At 40.2% G+C, this 14,024-nt stretch overlaps 1 protein-coding gene across 1 annotated transcript in view; it reads right to left on the bottom strand.

Annotated features, from left to right (window-relative positions):
* The window catches only part of LOC140942540 (sodium channel protein 1 brain-like), a 46,504-nt gene that overhangs the window by 13,800 nt on the left and 18,680 nt on the right, over positions 1-14,024 (bottom strand). Inside the window, exons 4-15 of the mRNA XM_073391455.1 lie at positions 13,572-13,652; positions 11,767-11,895; positions 10,616-10,707; positions 9,247-9,450; positions 8,226-8,289; positions 7,508-7,652; positions 6,311-6,457; positions 5,614-5,976; positions 5,065-5,253; positions 3,813-4,566; positions 2,076-2,653; positions 293-466 (exon numbers count right to left, since the gene is read on the bottom strand). Of these exons, the coding sequence (XP_073247556.1) occupies positions 293-466; positions 2,076-2,653; positions 3,813-4,566; positions 5,065-5,253; positions 5,614-5,976; positions 6,311-6,457; positions 7,508-7,652; positions 8,226-8,289; positions 9,247-9,450; positions 10,616-10,707; positions 11,767-11,895; positions 13,572-13,652 (2,920 nt within the window). The remainder of the gene's footprint in view (positions 1-292; positions 467-2,075; positions 2,654-3,812; positions 4,567-5,064; positions 5,254-5,613; positions 5,977-6,310; positions 6,458-7,507; positions 7,653-8,225; positions 8,290-9,246; positions 9,451-10,615; positions 10,708-11,766; positions 11,896-13,571; positions 13,653-14,024) is intronic.

The following is a 14,024-nucleotide window of genomic DNA, read 5'->3' as shown; positions in this document are numbered from 1 at the left end:
ACTACTTGGTTCGATGCGTCTTCGTCATTTCTTTTCAACATCTCGAAGATGTAGGCAAAACGATCGACTACATTTTTTTTGTCTTGTTCTTTCGACTCAGTAGCCTGGTAGTACGCGCTTGGAATCTTGGAAGTATAAATGGCCGCACACGGTGCGCGAGGGAGACACGAGAGGGAAGAGAGACCGTGACGAGCCTCCGTTGCGCGCATCGTTCTTTCTCGCATATTTCTTCCTAGCGCCTGCTACGCAGGCCATCGACTAAGTGAAAAGCCTAACATTCTCAAAGACTTACCGCCACTATGAAACAATCCAGACAGTTCCACAGGTTCGAAAAATAACCCACGAAACCCATTCCAAAAATTTTCAGCAGCATTTCCAAAGTAAAGGTGACAGCAAAAACGTAATTCATAACAGCGAGCACGTCTTTTAATGGCTTTTTCTTGTCTAGATGTATGTCTTCAAAAACCTGTAAAGAAAATTGGTATACAGTTAAAAGAGGATAGTGCTTCACAACAGGTTTTTGGGCTGACTTAGATCTCATCCTTGTTCCGATAGGTTTGTCTCCGAGTGAAAGCTGTCGTAATTGACTAGCCTGTTCCAGGCTCCAAGGTAGTGGGGAAAGCGGATCGAGAAAAGCTGCGTGTAATCAGCGTGGGGGTTGGGGAGAGACAGAGAAGTGCAGCCTGTAAGCATTGTTTTCAACACCTCATTCCGGTGTACCAGCTCCTGGTATACCTTATGATTGGTCAATTGTGACATTTTACTCCAACACTTACGCTAATCATTAGGCTTCGCGTCCGCAGAGTCTAACAAAATGTCCAGCATGTGAAAACTTCCAACAACACACCTTTTGACGTTTTGACATTTGACATTTCGATACGAGAAACGTTTCTTCAGGATGTGGGCGGATCGATGTTTTTAAAACGATGTTTACAAAACGATGTTTACAGGCTCGCCCCTTTCGACTTGCCGGCGTTTTTCGCTCGTTAGCTATTTCACTACTGGCTTGCTTTTTTCGTTCTTGTACACCGACCGGGAGCCCGGCACAGGGCAGTAAGTGACAAGCTCGGAAATTCATAAAAGTCGTCACAACTACACCTGGCCCCGGTTGTTCAAACAATTGATAACGCTACCAAGCAGATAAGTATTGGGGAAACCATTTGCCTCATCCAGTGAATAGTTATTTATCCAGTGAATAACGTTGTTCCCCTATTGAAAAATTTGGGCCTGGTCGGTAACGAGGATGGGCTCTCCTAAGCGACTATGAGATAAACTCGTTGAGGGCGGTAGAGAGCTTCAAATTAGCAAAAAGCTTGGCATATTTTGATAACTACCAAATCAGGTGAAGCGCATAATTATAATAATTTTAATGAAGGTCTTTTTATTACTTTACACACTCGATGCAAATGTCACCGAAACATTAGCGTTTATGTTATGTTGTTGATCAAGGAGCAAGTCCTTTTATTAATATTATTTCAAAAACAGACTACTTGCTAAATTTTAGTAAATTTTATCTGCTTGTTCTACCTTTACGTAGAAGTACGTGTAATAGCAGCACCAGCGCGCGAGGGCTACTTTTATGGCGTTTACCGTTTAATTGATTGGACTTGGAAGTTCCTCCCAGTTTTTCCAGATCCATTTTACGTACTAATCAAGTTCATGGTTATAACACGCGTAGTTCAAATAAATTTTATATTCCTTTCTGCCGTACCAACATAAGAAAGTTTTCTGTTTTTTATCAAGGTCCTGTTTTCTTTAATAAGCTGAATGCTTTCATTTGTGATGCCCCCTCCATATATTCGTTCCAATCCAGAGTAAAAAACTTCTTCTTTCCTGTTATTGAATTCTTAAATTAAATTAGTCTTTGTTTAGTTTTTCGTTACCACAAGTATTTTTAATGCATTACTGTCCGCCAATTTTCACTTTACTTATTTCTTTGTGACTGGGGAGCCAATGCTTCATAAGCCTTCTGGTTTCTTCTGGGCTCCCTTGCCAACTTACAATTCTTATATGTATCCTTGAATTGTAATTTATTTTGGCTAAATAAACTGAACTGAACTGAACTAGTAACTCACCAGTGTTAAGCTACTGATGACAATCATGAAGAGAATGAACCACTCAAAATACTTATGCTCCACAAACACACAGACGTGATAGCGCAGTCCATGCCAGGTTCTCCTAATGCAAGACTCTTTGTAATTAGAGCAGCAGTTGCTGTCACAGTAGCAGAATCCCGGACAACATGGTCGCACGCCAGCGCTTGTAGCAGTAGTGTCGCAGCTCTCTACCGTGACAATTGTGTCACGCTTTGAGTCATGTCCGGGGCTATTGGGCGGAATGCGTGACTCAATGTCACCGAGACTTACATCTTTGTGCGATGACCCAGCAGACATGCGCGAGTTTCCGTTTATCACCACAGGCGCAGAGCCGTTTCCTACCAGATCCCCGTTGCTAAGATTGTTGTCGCTAGATCCCAGTCTATCGTCACTTTTCACGCGGTTAACGCGTGGAAGTTTCTTATTGGAGTCCGAAAGGTCCCGTATTCTCAATGCAGCCTCGTCCAGATCAAGCGCGGTGGTAAGGGAGTGACGATTCTCAATGGGAGGAGAATTCACCTTGGTATTGCGTCCAACAGGTTTACCAGGAGTTTCATCTGACAAAAAAAAAAACATTTCAAGTGTTAGATGCATGGATGCCAGGCTTTCTCATGCTCCTGATCTTACAGAGTCACTCCGCAAACATCGCTTAGGGCATGTTCCCTCGATGTGCTGTCGCTTACTTTTTCTCGCACTCACCACCGGTCGCCGATTTTTTGCGTGGTTTTCCACCCATTTCCCATTTCCCTAAGTTAAGACATATTTTCACCCCCATTGGAACTGCTAACGGGCAATGCTGTGACAGTCAATCTTTAGCATAAATAAGACGAAGTTGATGAAGTTGTTCTGGTAAATAACCATTTACCTGGGCAAACTGATCGGTTCAAGGTTTTGGGCAGAGGATAAGAAAAATTCACGACTGGCAAATTTCATTACGGACTGTGTTTACCATTCGGACAAATCAGTTCCTTTTACCGAAAAACGGCCGCAAATGCCTGAAACTAGTATCAATGACGGGTTTTAACAAATGAAACACGAATTTCCGCTCGGAACATTTCGTCCAGTAAAAACTGGACTATCTTTTCAGATGTTCCGTTGCTCCTGAAAATTTCTCGCTGGAACGACAAGAAAAGCCGTGTTCCATTTACTTTACAACCACATTTCCGGAAACGTTTAGTAAATGGTAAACAACCTCAATCTCATTATGGCTGAAATATCAACTACTGAAGGACTAGTTACCATGTTAGTCAAGAGATGGAGCAATCACCTTAACTCTCTCGGGTATATTGAGATAACGATAATGGAACAAATTCCATCTGGAGCTGACACCTAAGTACATTGACCGATTTAATAATGGTATTGGAAGAGCCAAGGTGCTACTCAATGGGTTAGGATACAACTGCAAAGATGTCGCTAACTTAACAAATGTGGCCAGATCAAGCATTACTCTGAGAGCGTTACGTGACTCCGGCCCGGACGGCTGAGAAGGAGACTAACCAAGAAAATACCCAGCCATAACTAACTGAGTACCTTTTGAGACCCGCCCAAATTCTAAAAACCGTCAATCGTCACAGACCTTGCAGGTCATAATAACAATCAACTGCCAAGAAATGAGTCCAGTAACGCACGTTAAGTACTTAATAATTACGCTATAGAGACAATGAGAGGAAATCTCAATGTGGTTGACAGTGTTGGTTCAGATGAGTCATAACTCACCAAAGTTGTACTTGAAGCCGTTATAATTCTCCTGTTGCGTCTGACCATTAGGCACACGGTGTACAAGAGTCATTTCATATCCATTCTCTTGATCACCATTCTTAAGATTATTAGATAATGTCACCGCCGCCTTCTTTTTGCCAAGATCGTCCGTTGGGCTAATAGTTCTAGAATTTACATCTCCTTCCGTTCCGTCACCGTCTTCGTCTGGGCCCACCTTCCCCCGACTCCCAGACAGGTTTTTGTTCTTTTTGCACATTAGTAAGCGAATGATATCTGGTCGCTTCTTCTTTTTTTTCTTCTTTTTCTTTTCTTCTTCCTTTTTCTTTTTCTCCTCTTCGTCCTCCTCTACATCATCCCCGGAACTGAACGAGTTCAACAGCAGAGCAAGAAAAAGGTTCAGAATGACAAAATTTCCAATCACGAAAGCCGGCAAAATAAAGATAATTGCTGCAGTACTGGTAGCCCGCATCGTCCACCACAACGGTTCAATCCATTTGCCACATAATATCCTGAAAATAACCATAAAGGAGTGACCAAAATCACTGAAATTCCACCGTGGTATTTTCTTCTCTTTAAACGCATTCTCGTTTTTGTAGGCTTCCTGGAAGAGCTGCATGCCTACAACAGCGAACATGTAAACTATAATGGCGAGAATCACAGTGATATTTCCCACTGCTCCAACGCTACTTCCGATGGTGTTGAGAAGATCTCCCATTGTTTTCCAGGACTGTGCTAGCTTTAAGACTCTGAGCTGTGTAAGAAGAGAAACTCTTCTCTTAATCTTTTAAGCCGTGACAATGACAATTGTTAATACAGTTTCCTTTTTTAATATCCAAAGGAGGAACAAGGATTTTTTGAAAAGGGGGATCCAAGGTTTTGCGAGGTAGGAACTGCCTTCCGTAGGTGATGATTCCCACCTTTCCCCGCCTTCCACGTGTTTTTCTGTAACCCTTACTGAAGGCAAACTTTAAAAAACTGGTGATTTAATAACGTATTTTCTATTAAGAGGCGAATTGTTGCAAAAATACCAGATAAATGCTGTAAAATGCGATCCTTTACTGCAAAGTACTAAAAACGACGAAGCGAACTTGCCACAAAACAACAAACTAATTAACGCTCTCGCTCATGCTCGCAGTTTACTTTCTCACGCCCGATTGGCTTTTGCAGCAAAATAACATTCCAAAAATATTTCCGGCGTTCACAGCAAAACGGGTGGGTTGTATGATGATGTTTCATTATACCGACTTACCAATCTGAACGTTCGAAGTACACTCAATCCTGCGCCTTCGATGGTTTCGGAGTAGGTCAGCGCCATATCCAGTACACTAAGAATAACAATTGTGCCGTCAAACAAATTCCACTTGTTCTTGCAATACTCTTTGAGGCCAAAAGCGATCAATTTCAGAGCCATTTCCATCATGAAAACTCCAGTAAAAACCTGGGAAGCAAGACATGAAATAAATTACCCTGCGAGCAAGCTCTCCCTCTTCCCTCCCCCACCGCCGTATCCCCGGGAGCCACAGAAGAGCTTGCTCGCAAGCTAGAAATAAATCAGCAGAACGTTTCAAGAGATATTAACAATGACGAAGATTGGACGTTCTAGATCCCGTCATTGGCCGCCAGTCATAAAACTTGATGAACCTCCTCTTTATTGCCTGATAAACAATTCTCGGTGGCGAATTCATGCGGCTTATTCAATTGCTTTTTTTTCGTTGCCGTAACCAAGCTTTCCTCGGCAGTGTCGACATTATATATCTTCCAACACACAGAAAAAATCAATAATGTTCGAAATGCTCACCAAGTTGCAGATCTCAAGCACTTTAGAAAACGTTTTGTCCATTTCAAAGTGTTCCAAAGCCATTGCAAGAGTATTGAAAAGGATACACGCGGTAATAAGGGCCTCAAATCCCGAAGTGTTCACGAAATGAGCGACCGTCTTCTGAGTTTTTTTCCAGCAGCTCGGATTCGTCGGGACTTCGACAGTAACCTCCGTTGGTTCTTCGAGTTCCGTCTGATGTTCGGACTCTTCCGGATGGGCCGCAATGTACGCATCGCGATCCTCGATCTTCTTCAAGTCCTCCTCGTACAGCGGTTCCGGTTCCATTTTTCCATCAAAAGAATACGTAGACGCACTTCTTTTAAGCTTTTCAAAGGCTTGCGCCTAGAGAGAGAAAAGACGTTTGGATATTCAATCTCTAAAACTGCTAAAGTAGCCACTAACTTGGATTTTATCCGGGCGATAAAGGTTTTGAGTTCTATACATCTTCATTCAGTTCAATTGCTTTTAGCAGTTTTACAGACCTCGACTTCGTAGTCTTTCGTCTTGGTTCAAAAAACAACAAAACAAAAAACAAAAAGGATTTGGCCAGAATTCATCACCATCTTGACCCTACGCTATCGTGATCGGTATCCTCGGCGCCTGTTGTTTTATGTGACAGGTCCACCGGTGAGCTGAACCGCTTCTGCTTGAGCCTCCTATTTTAATGAGTGCTTACCCTTTTTCCTGCGTCCTGAAGGGCAGCGGTTTCCTGCTCGTAGGAGAGTGATACAACAGCCAAGACAAGATTGATGAGATAGAAGGGCCCCAAGAAAATCACGAACAAAAAATAGAACACGTACCACGGACCCTTGGTCGCTATAACCTGAATGATAATAACGTTAAAATTCACGTTATTTGACAAGCGAAGCCAAGAGAATCTTACTTAAGTAAGGGTAGGATTTAGAATGCAATGTTAATGGGGGCAATATCACGAGCATATTGTTGTTTTAGGTCAAGTTCTTAAGCGATTACTTGGTGCCTTCAGCCATACACAAAATGCCTTGGGCCCAGTTGTTGAAAAGGTGGATAACGCTATCCACGGGATAAATCACTATCCAGCGGATAACACAATCGGTTTTCGTAATCAGACTTGTCCACTCCAACTTTTAAAAAACTGGGGCCAGGGCTGTAGAGTTATGAAGAAGATATATAACAAATTTCATCAGGGAGCACTAACCATGATAATTTTTTGGTAATTTTTGCAGGCATAGCATTAAAAGTTGAAAAAGTTTTTCAAGTTTTAATCCATTTCCATCGTTGCCATCCGTTGCAACAGATGACAGGAAACAGTTTCAATTCCTGGACAATTATTTTTTGGAATTCAGTTGATGCGACGACAAGTTCTAGCTTTTGGAAAAGATAGCAAATAGGGTGTTGTAGCACTTCTAACAACGAGTACCGCTTACAAAAAGACTGATCTCGCCAAACACGCCTTTGACAAGTGTAACCGTGAGAATCTCTCCGAAGTACGGGTGGGTCGTTGATTCAAATTCTCAAAAGGAAGTGTTTGGAAATTAGATGAAGAACTCGCTATTATTGCATCCTTAATCTCTCCTTGTCAAATCATTTTTTAAGAAGTAATTTCAAACATTCCACACAGTATTTCATCGCAAGATCGAACAACTCGAATTTCATCCAAAATACTCCGCTGCGTGTCGCATTTTCAACTCTCTTTTGTTTGATCTGCTCGTGAAACACAGTGCCTCGTGTTTGATATATTACGTATAACAAGGACTACAGCATGCTCGCTAAGATATCCTGTGTTACAACCGGCCCACGCATCTAGTATACTGCGGTTTAGAGTGTCTGCGACGCAGACTATGCTAAGACTGATTTCGCAAAACACGTAGATCCCAAAGAGACAGCTACTTACACTGTTATAGATACTCTCCCAATAGTCCATTGTAACAAGCTGCAGAGAAGTTAGGAGAGCCCAACCGAAGTTATCGTAGCTGATGTACTTTGAAATAGGGTTTGGGCCTGTATTAGGCATACACGTGTAGTTTTCAGGACATTGGCTGAACAGGAAAAGAGAATAAATTAACCTAGAAGTAATGAATTTTGTTTTATGTTTTTTTAGTCTTTTAGTTAGTTCTTAGATAGGTGTCCTTAATTAGTGGGTAACTGCTTTTAATGATTTGTTAAAACAAATTATTATTATCATTATTATTATCATCGTCATCATCATCATCATTATTATTTTTTTCACTATTAACGATTATAAAGTGCGTTCGCTCGCATTTAACTGAAATGAGAGTGAAAAGAGATACCAGGCACTTCCAACAAACATGTCGATTTCTACTATAGTCTTGTCGTTGCTGGATTTCCTTACCCGAAGGTGATAAAGGATGTAAAAATACCCGTAAATTTTACGTAAAGATTTTTCGATTTTTTTATCTATATGTATTCTGTGGACACTGAACGATTTATTCATCAAAGGGAAGGCAATATGATTTAAAAAGCAAGGGCAGCAGTTGATCACACATGACAGAATTTAAGTTGTCCGAATTACACGAAGTTAGTGTTATTGATTCATGGATAGTCTCTTCCTAAACCGTATTGACTACTGATAAAAGAAGAAACTGACTTACTAGGAGACTGAAGAATTGCCACACAAAACAGCTTCTCCATCGCCCTCAAAAATATAATGATTAGCTGGAAGAAAGCAAAACTTGTCACCACACTGAATGTACACGGTTGCTACTGACGTATACTAATAAGGCACTACAAACGGTATGTGATTACGATTACTCTGCCACTACTTTCACGGAGAACAGTCCGCTATGCTGTATAAACAAGTTCTAACTTTTGAGTCTGTGAAAACCTGTGCAGTGACCACTCAAATTGAAGCAGATCTGCCGTACCGAACATTAAAAAACGTAAAATAATAGAGATATGAGGTGTTTTTGCGTGTGAAGCCCTGTCCGCATAAATTTCATTTTCGAAGAACTTTGCTTCGACAGCTCCACTTCCACACTAGCGCTTCTTGCAGCGTGTTCGTCTTGAACGTTTTCGTCCCCAGGCTGTTCTCGGATTAGCGCCAGTGACACTCTCGTTTTCCCGCCAATTTCAAGCTTGCAAGTATATCATTCCTCGCTGTTACGTCAGCGTTTTCGAAAATCTTAGTTTTTTCTTACCTGTACTAAAACGATAAATCGTCCGTTTTTGAAAATCTCCACTTTCGACAGCACTCTCGTAAACTTGCTCAGAAAACGCCATGTTTGATCGTGTGAAGGCAAGGCGGAAACGCGTAAATATCTTACGTTTTCAAGCAAAATCGGCATCAGTGTTGTCAGGGGCTAATATATAGATTTAGCCAAGCCTAAAAGCGGAGCTTCCCTCTATATACTAATACTAAACCAATTAACATTAATTCATTGCAGTTCTCAACTTGAGGAACCCCCCATAGAGACTGGGTGATTTAAGGGGGGAAATATCATGCAAACCAACCTAAAATTAAATACCTCTTCCACTGGGTTAACAGACATATTTATAGCAAAAATAAATGTGGTGAATCAAGTTCCATTCGCTATGAAGAGACTGCGATAGTCATAAAAACCTTAAAAGAACTATCACAGAACTATCATCCAGGCTGAAGTGACTTTTACTTACTTTCATCCTTAATATATCGATCAAATTCACTATGATTTTGAGGCCATCCGTCGGGCGGTCGTGCAACACATTTCCACTGCATTATGCCAACAAAGAGTTGGAGGCCAATTAGAGCAAAGACGCATAGAAAGAAAGTAGTGAGTATAAGAACATCAGATAACATTCTGATGGATTTAAGTAGCGTGTTAACCATGGCTTTTAACCCTGCAAAAACAAAAAAATTAATAATAATTAGCAGCACAGGATGTCGCTGGTGGTTGGTTCGGTAGCAAGGACCGGACCGATGTATACTTAGGATCTTAAAATAACTGAAGAAGAAGCCATTGCATGCCCTACAAACTGTTAGACCTTGAAGCTAACAAAATGACCGCGACGACTGTCGTCGCCTTAGTCTATAGGAACTTTAGCGCTGAAATTAGAGAGATTTAAAATCACGTTTACGGCAAACGGAAACGTCAAATTCAGGTTGACGATTTCTCAAATAAGGAAATGAACAAATAAAAACTGTGCAAAATAATTCTTGGGATGAAAATGGCCTGAAACTACTAGTTTTAGGTAGATATAATGAACAGTAAACGAAAGTGAAAGGGAAAACTTTGTCACGTGGTACAAATTGACGTTTGCGTTTTGGCGCCGGTTACCGTCAGTGATTCTAAATCTGTCTAATAACTAAGAACGCACCCGGCCAAAGCTGGTCCAAGAGCTATAGAAATTTTTATTCAGTTTCGCACTCGTCTTTGCTTTGAGCTAAAGGCTCATAGCATTTAATAAGATGTAGCACACAGTGGTCGTTGATAGGTTTCCTCGTCACGTTCACAACGCATTCTAGGATTAAGGTTTGACCTAGGCCAAACGTCGAAATTTTCATGAGACGAACCAAACTTGGTGAGTTAAGTTCATGAAAAGTTCGAAGTGGCTCAGTTAAGTTCGTCTGAATGAGTATGGATCGTCCAACACGTTCTATCCGTCTGCTTTCGACGCATAGAACGCCTGAAGATCGTCTCCGGGACAAACGTCGATCTTCACATGGGAAAAACTAAACTAATAAATTAAAAATTTTGTACGATAATGTATATTTAGCCTCGTTCGGGAGAAAATTTATTAAAACTACTGTTTGGTCTGATTCAGTTGATTGGTTCGACGCCTCTTAACTTAATCTTAATTTAACTTCGGTCGACCCAAATTGGAGTTTGGTTCGTCTCATGAAAAGTTCAACGTTTGGCTTAGGCTTAGGATGACAGGGAAACAGAAAAAAAACAATACAGACATTCCGCGGTATAAGTTCCGTCTTGGGTGTCAAATTTAACGTTCTTCACCGTAACAAGAAAAAGAATATATCTTTAATAATTATCACTTTTAATTTTTTTACCTTTAACAGCTGATATTGTTCTCAAAGCTCTAAGGACTCTAAAAGTTCGAATTCCTGATAAATTTTCTACTCCAGGAAGCATTGTTATATAACTGCAAGGAAATAAAAAATAGGCAACCATGCATTGAGAGAAAATTTATCAAATGAATTCTTTCCACGTGTGCTAAATAATTTAGCAACTTATATTCTAGAGGAAGAGAACATCAGGACTCAAAATATGCGTGAATATGTTTCAGCTTTGTCCAAAACCAACTGACAATTTAGAACAGAAAATGTACAAAACGATACAGAGGATCGGGTGATCATTTTTTCAAAACCAAGCTTTGGCTAATTACAATTATGAGAGAATTTGTTTTTGTTTTGCAGTATTTTAGCTTTATTTCTTATTACATGATTGTGACTCTGAAATAGAGCCGAAATATTGTATAATTTTCTTTCAGTCTCGTGGTCTAGGTCGTTCGTCATTTTATATCATAAATCATAGAAATGAACTAATTCCTGGTAAACAATCTTTGGTTTCCATAGTAATGGCTAGCTTTTGAGCCTTCAATAATTTAAGAGTTTTTACTGTATCATGTCCATTTCGAGAAATATAGGAGTTGATTCACTATAAAAAAGAGCCCCTGACAGATGAAACCTCCCGGCTGTTGAGATGAATGTTTTCATGCCGAAGAATTTGTTTTTAATCCCACATTATATAAGGATTTCGACACTTAGGATTAGTCATCAATGTCAAAGTAATTGCCTTATCAGCTTATGATTAATGACAAGAGAAAAATGAATAAATCATTGCTTACTCGTTGTCATGACCAAATCAACCAAACAATAGTCATTACAAGATAAAGGGATAAACCCTCTCGCGTGAAAATGCGATGCGGGCATGATGTAATTTAAGTGACGATTTCTCAATAACCCACGCTGGAAAACCGCTAAGCTCTCTTAAAACCAAATTGGAGACACTAAGATTAAAACCAGAAAGAAAATGAATTCTTTTACGGTTTGGGAAAAACACTAAGTCACGTTCTGTTGTTTCATAACTGAGCGAGTCCATTGCGATGTGTTCAGTTTTCTGTTGCTGTCGAAGTCCTTGTCCTATTCAGATTCAATCCAAATTGATTGTCATTTTTGGGCGTAGAAATGAATTTACTTACCCTAAAACTACTACAAGGAAGTCTAACCAATTCCACGCATTTCTAAGATATGCATATTTATGAAGTGCAAAGCCCCGGCCTATGATCTTAAGAAACATTTCAACTGTATAGATAGCTGCAAACACATATCTGAGGGAAAGAAAAAAGAAAATCAGAAAATGATTAGTAACACAAGCTTGCAAATTGAAGCGAGCGACGCATTCAAGCGAGTTTAAAAACCTTTTGCGCGTGCTCCGCTCCTTCGATTTACATCCCTGAGACAAAACAGTACGGTAGAATTGTAATGAATTTTTTTGTTCAAAGCAACCTCGTGTTATTTAGGAGATAATTTCAAAACATGGATCTAGTGACCAAGAGTGAACAAAGACCAGCCTTAGCTAACCGTGTCGTACACTGAACTAAAAAAAACACAGGGAAAGTACGAACAAAAATAATGTTATAAGTATAGACAGCATTTTAGAACAAAGAAGCGGTTTCTCTTTCCAATGAAAGAGAAGAGCAAAGCAGCGTTTGTGAAAACTCGTAGGATCCAACGGTGAAAAGCAATGGTCACTTGTTCAATAAGTTTTCAATAATCACTGGGACTAATTTCTATTAATCTTCCTCATCAGGTGTATTATGCACGACTAAAAAAAAAGGACGAATGTAATTAATGTAATCCATGTATCCAGCCGAAAAAAAAACAAGATTATTATATTGCATTTCGTGACTTTGTGAAAGAACTTGTAGAAAATTCTGTGGGAAGATATTTTAAACACACTAATAACTTAAGAGAATGATAGATAGACTTTGGTTTTGTTTTTCGTCACGTTCTTACGAAAACCTCCAGCATGAAGAAGGAACAACCCTTTTTTCCTTGAAAAATATTACGAATCAAAAAATGCTCAGTGATAGATTTCCCCAGGTTAAACAATTCGTAGCAATAAATGTCTTTCGTGGTCTGAAATTTGTTTCTTAATCGCCATGAGTAAATAATACGTGCTCCATTCTGAAAAACTTGCGTGGGCTATCGATATCCATGGGAACAGAGTAGCTTGAGTCTAGCTTGGCAGTCATGCAAATAGCCAATACACGTAATAACTATCTTTTTCGTGAAAATAACGAGAAAGAATTTTGTTTCTTTATGTATCGCACAATTAATTTATTCAGTCGCGAGCACATCATTGATGTGTTGTTAATAACTTGCAGCGTAGGCGAGGTCTTGTCTTAATTTTTTTAGCACGGCATTGTCGAGTAAGGCGTAACTGTATAATAAGTATGACTATACTATTAGTCTCAATGGAGCATCGCCCTTTCGAGGGAGTGCACATTCAAAACACTCCAAAAATGCTTTCTAAGCTGACCAAAATTGTGATTTTTGATAGTGGAAAACAAGAATGACATCAAAAAAATTCAGAAGGTAAAAGCGTTTTTGATCTGTTTTGATAGTTTGAGAAAGAGTAGTAGGCGGCGGTTAGGCGCGAGTGCGACCTCACTCCTCGCATCGCTGGCTCCTCGCGCATAACCCTTTACCTTTGTTGAATTGCGAGGCTGCTCGCTGGTTAATAGGGGTGGACAGTGCAAAAAAAGAAAAGCAAACTGAGTTTGAATATCTGTACAGAGGAACTCCGTTAATGCGACTACCGTTGGGCCATAAGGTCCTGGTCGTAATAACGAGGTGGTCGCAGTGATTTTACGTTTGCGTCGAAAGAGTATGGTCGTAATAACGAGGTGATCGTAAGGCGAGGTTCCACTGTACCAAACGACGTCAAACTAAACCGGTCATGCACGTGGACGGGGGTCAGATAAAAAGCTGATGTACTTACTCAGCAACATCGGGCGGGTTGCTCATAGCCAGGAAAACACAGTTTGTTAAAATTGTTAGAAGAATAAGAAGTTCAAAATATGTGAGAAATGGTCAAGGAAAACATTGAAACTTGAAGAGTACACTCACACAGCGCTATGTATATACCAACAGATTAACAGTAAAAATTCGCCCCAGGTAAGGAGAATTTTCCTCTTGTGGAATCCGGAATCTGGGAAATTTTCCACTGAGAAAACGTACCTGGAATCCGGAACAAAGTCCACGGCGTGGAATCTAGAATTCAAGACTGTCTTGGATTCCCTTATATGGGGAAAAACAGTTATTTATAGATACTAATAATTGAAATTATTATCACTACACGCTGCCAAATGACAAACTGCCCTCTCTAAAACGCTCGTTATTGCGGACCAAACGGCGAAGTGCGGGCTGCACTGATGGAATTTGCGGCCCATAA

This window comes from Porites lutea, chromosome 7, assembly GCF_958299795.1.
Source record: "Porites lutea chromosome 7, jaPorLute2.1, whole genome shotgun sequence".
In the NCBI taxonomy this organism is placed as follows: domain Eukaryota; kingdom Metazoa; phylum Cnidaria; class Anthozoa; order Scleractinia; family Poritidae; genus Porites; species Porites lutea.
This window is presented reverse-complemented; position numbering and strand designations above follow the sequence as displayed.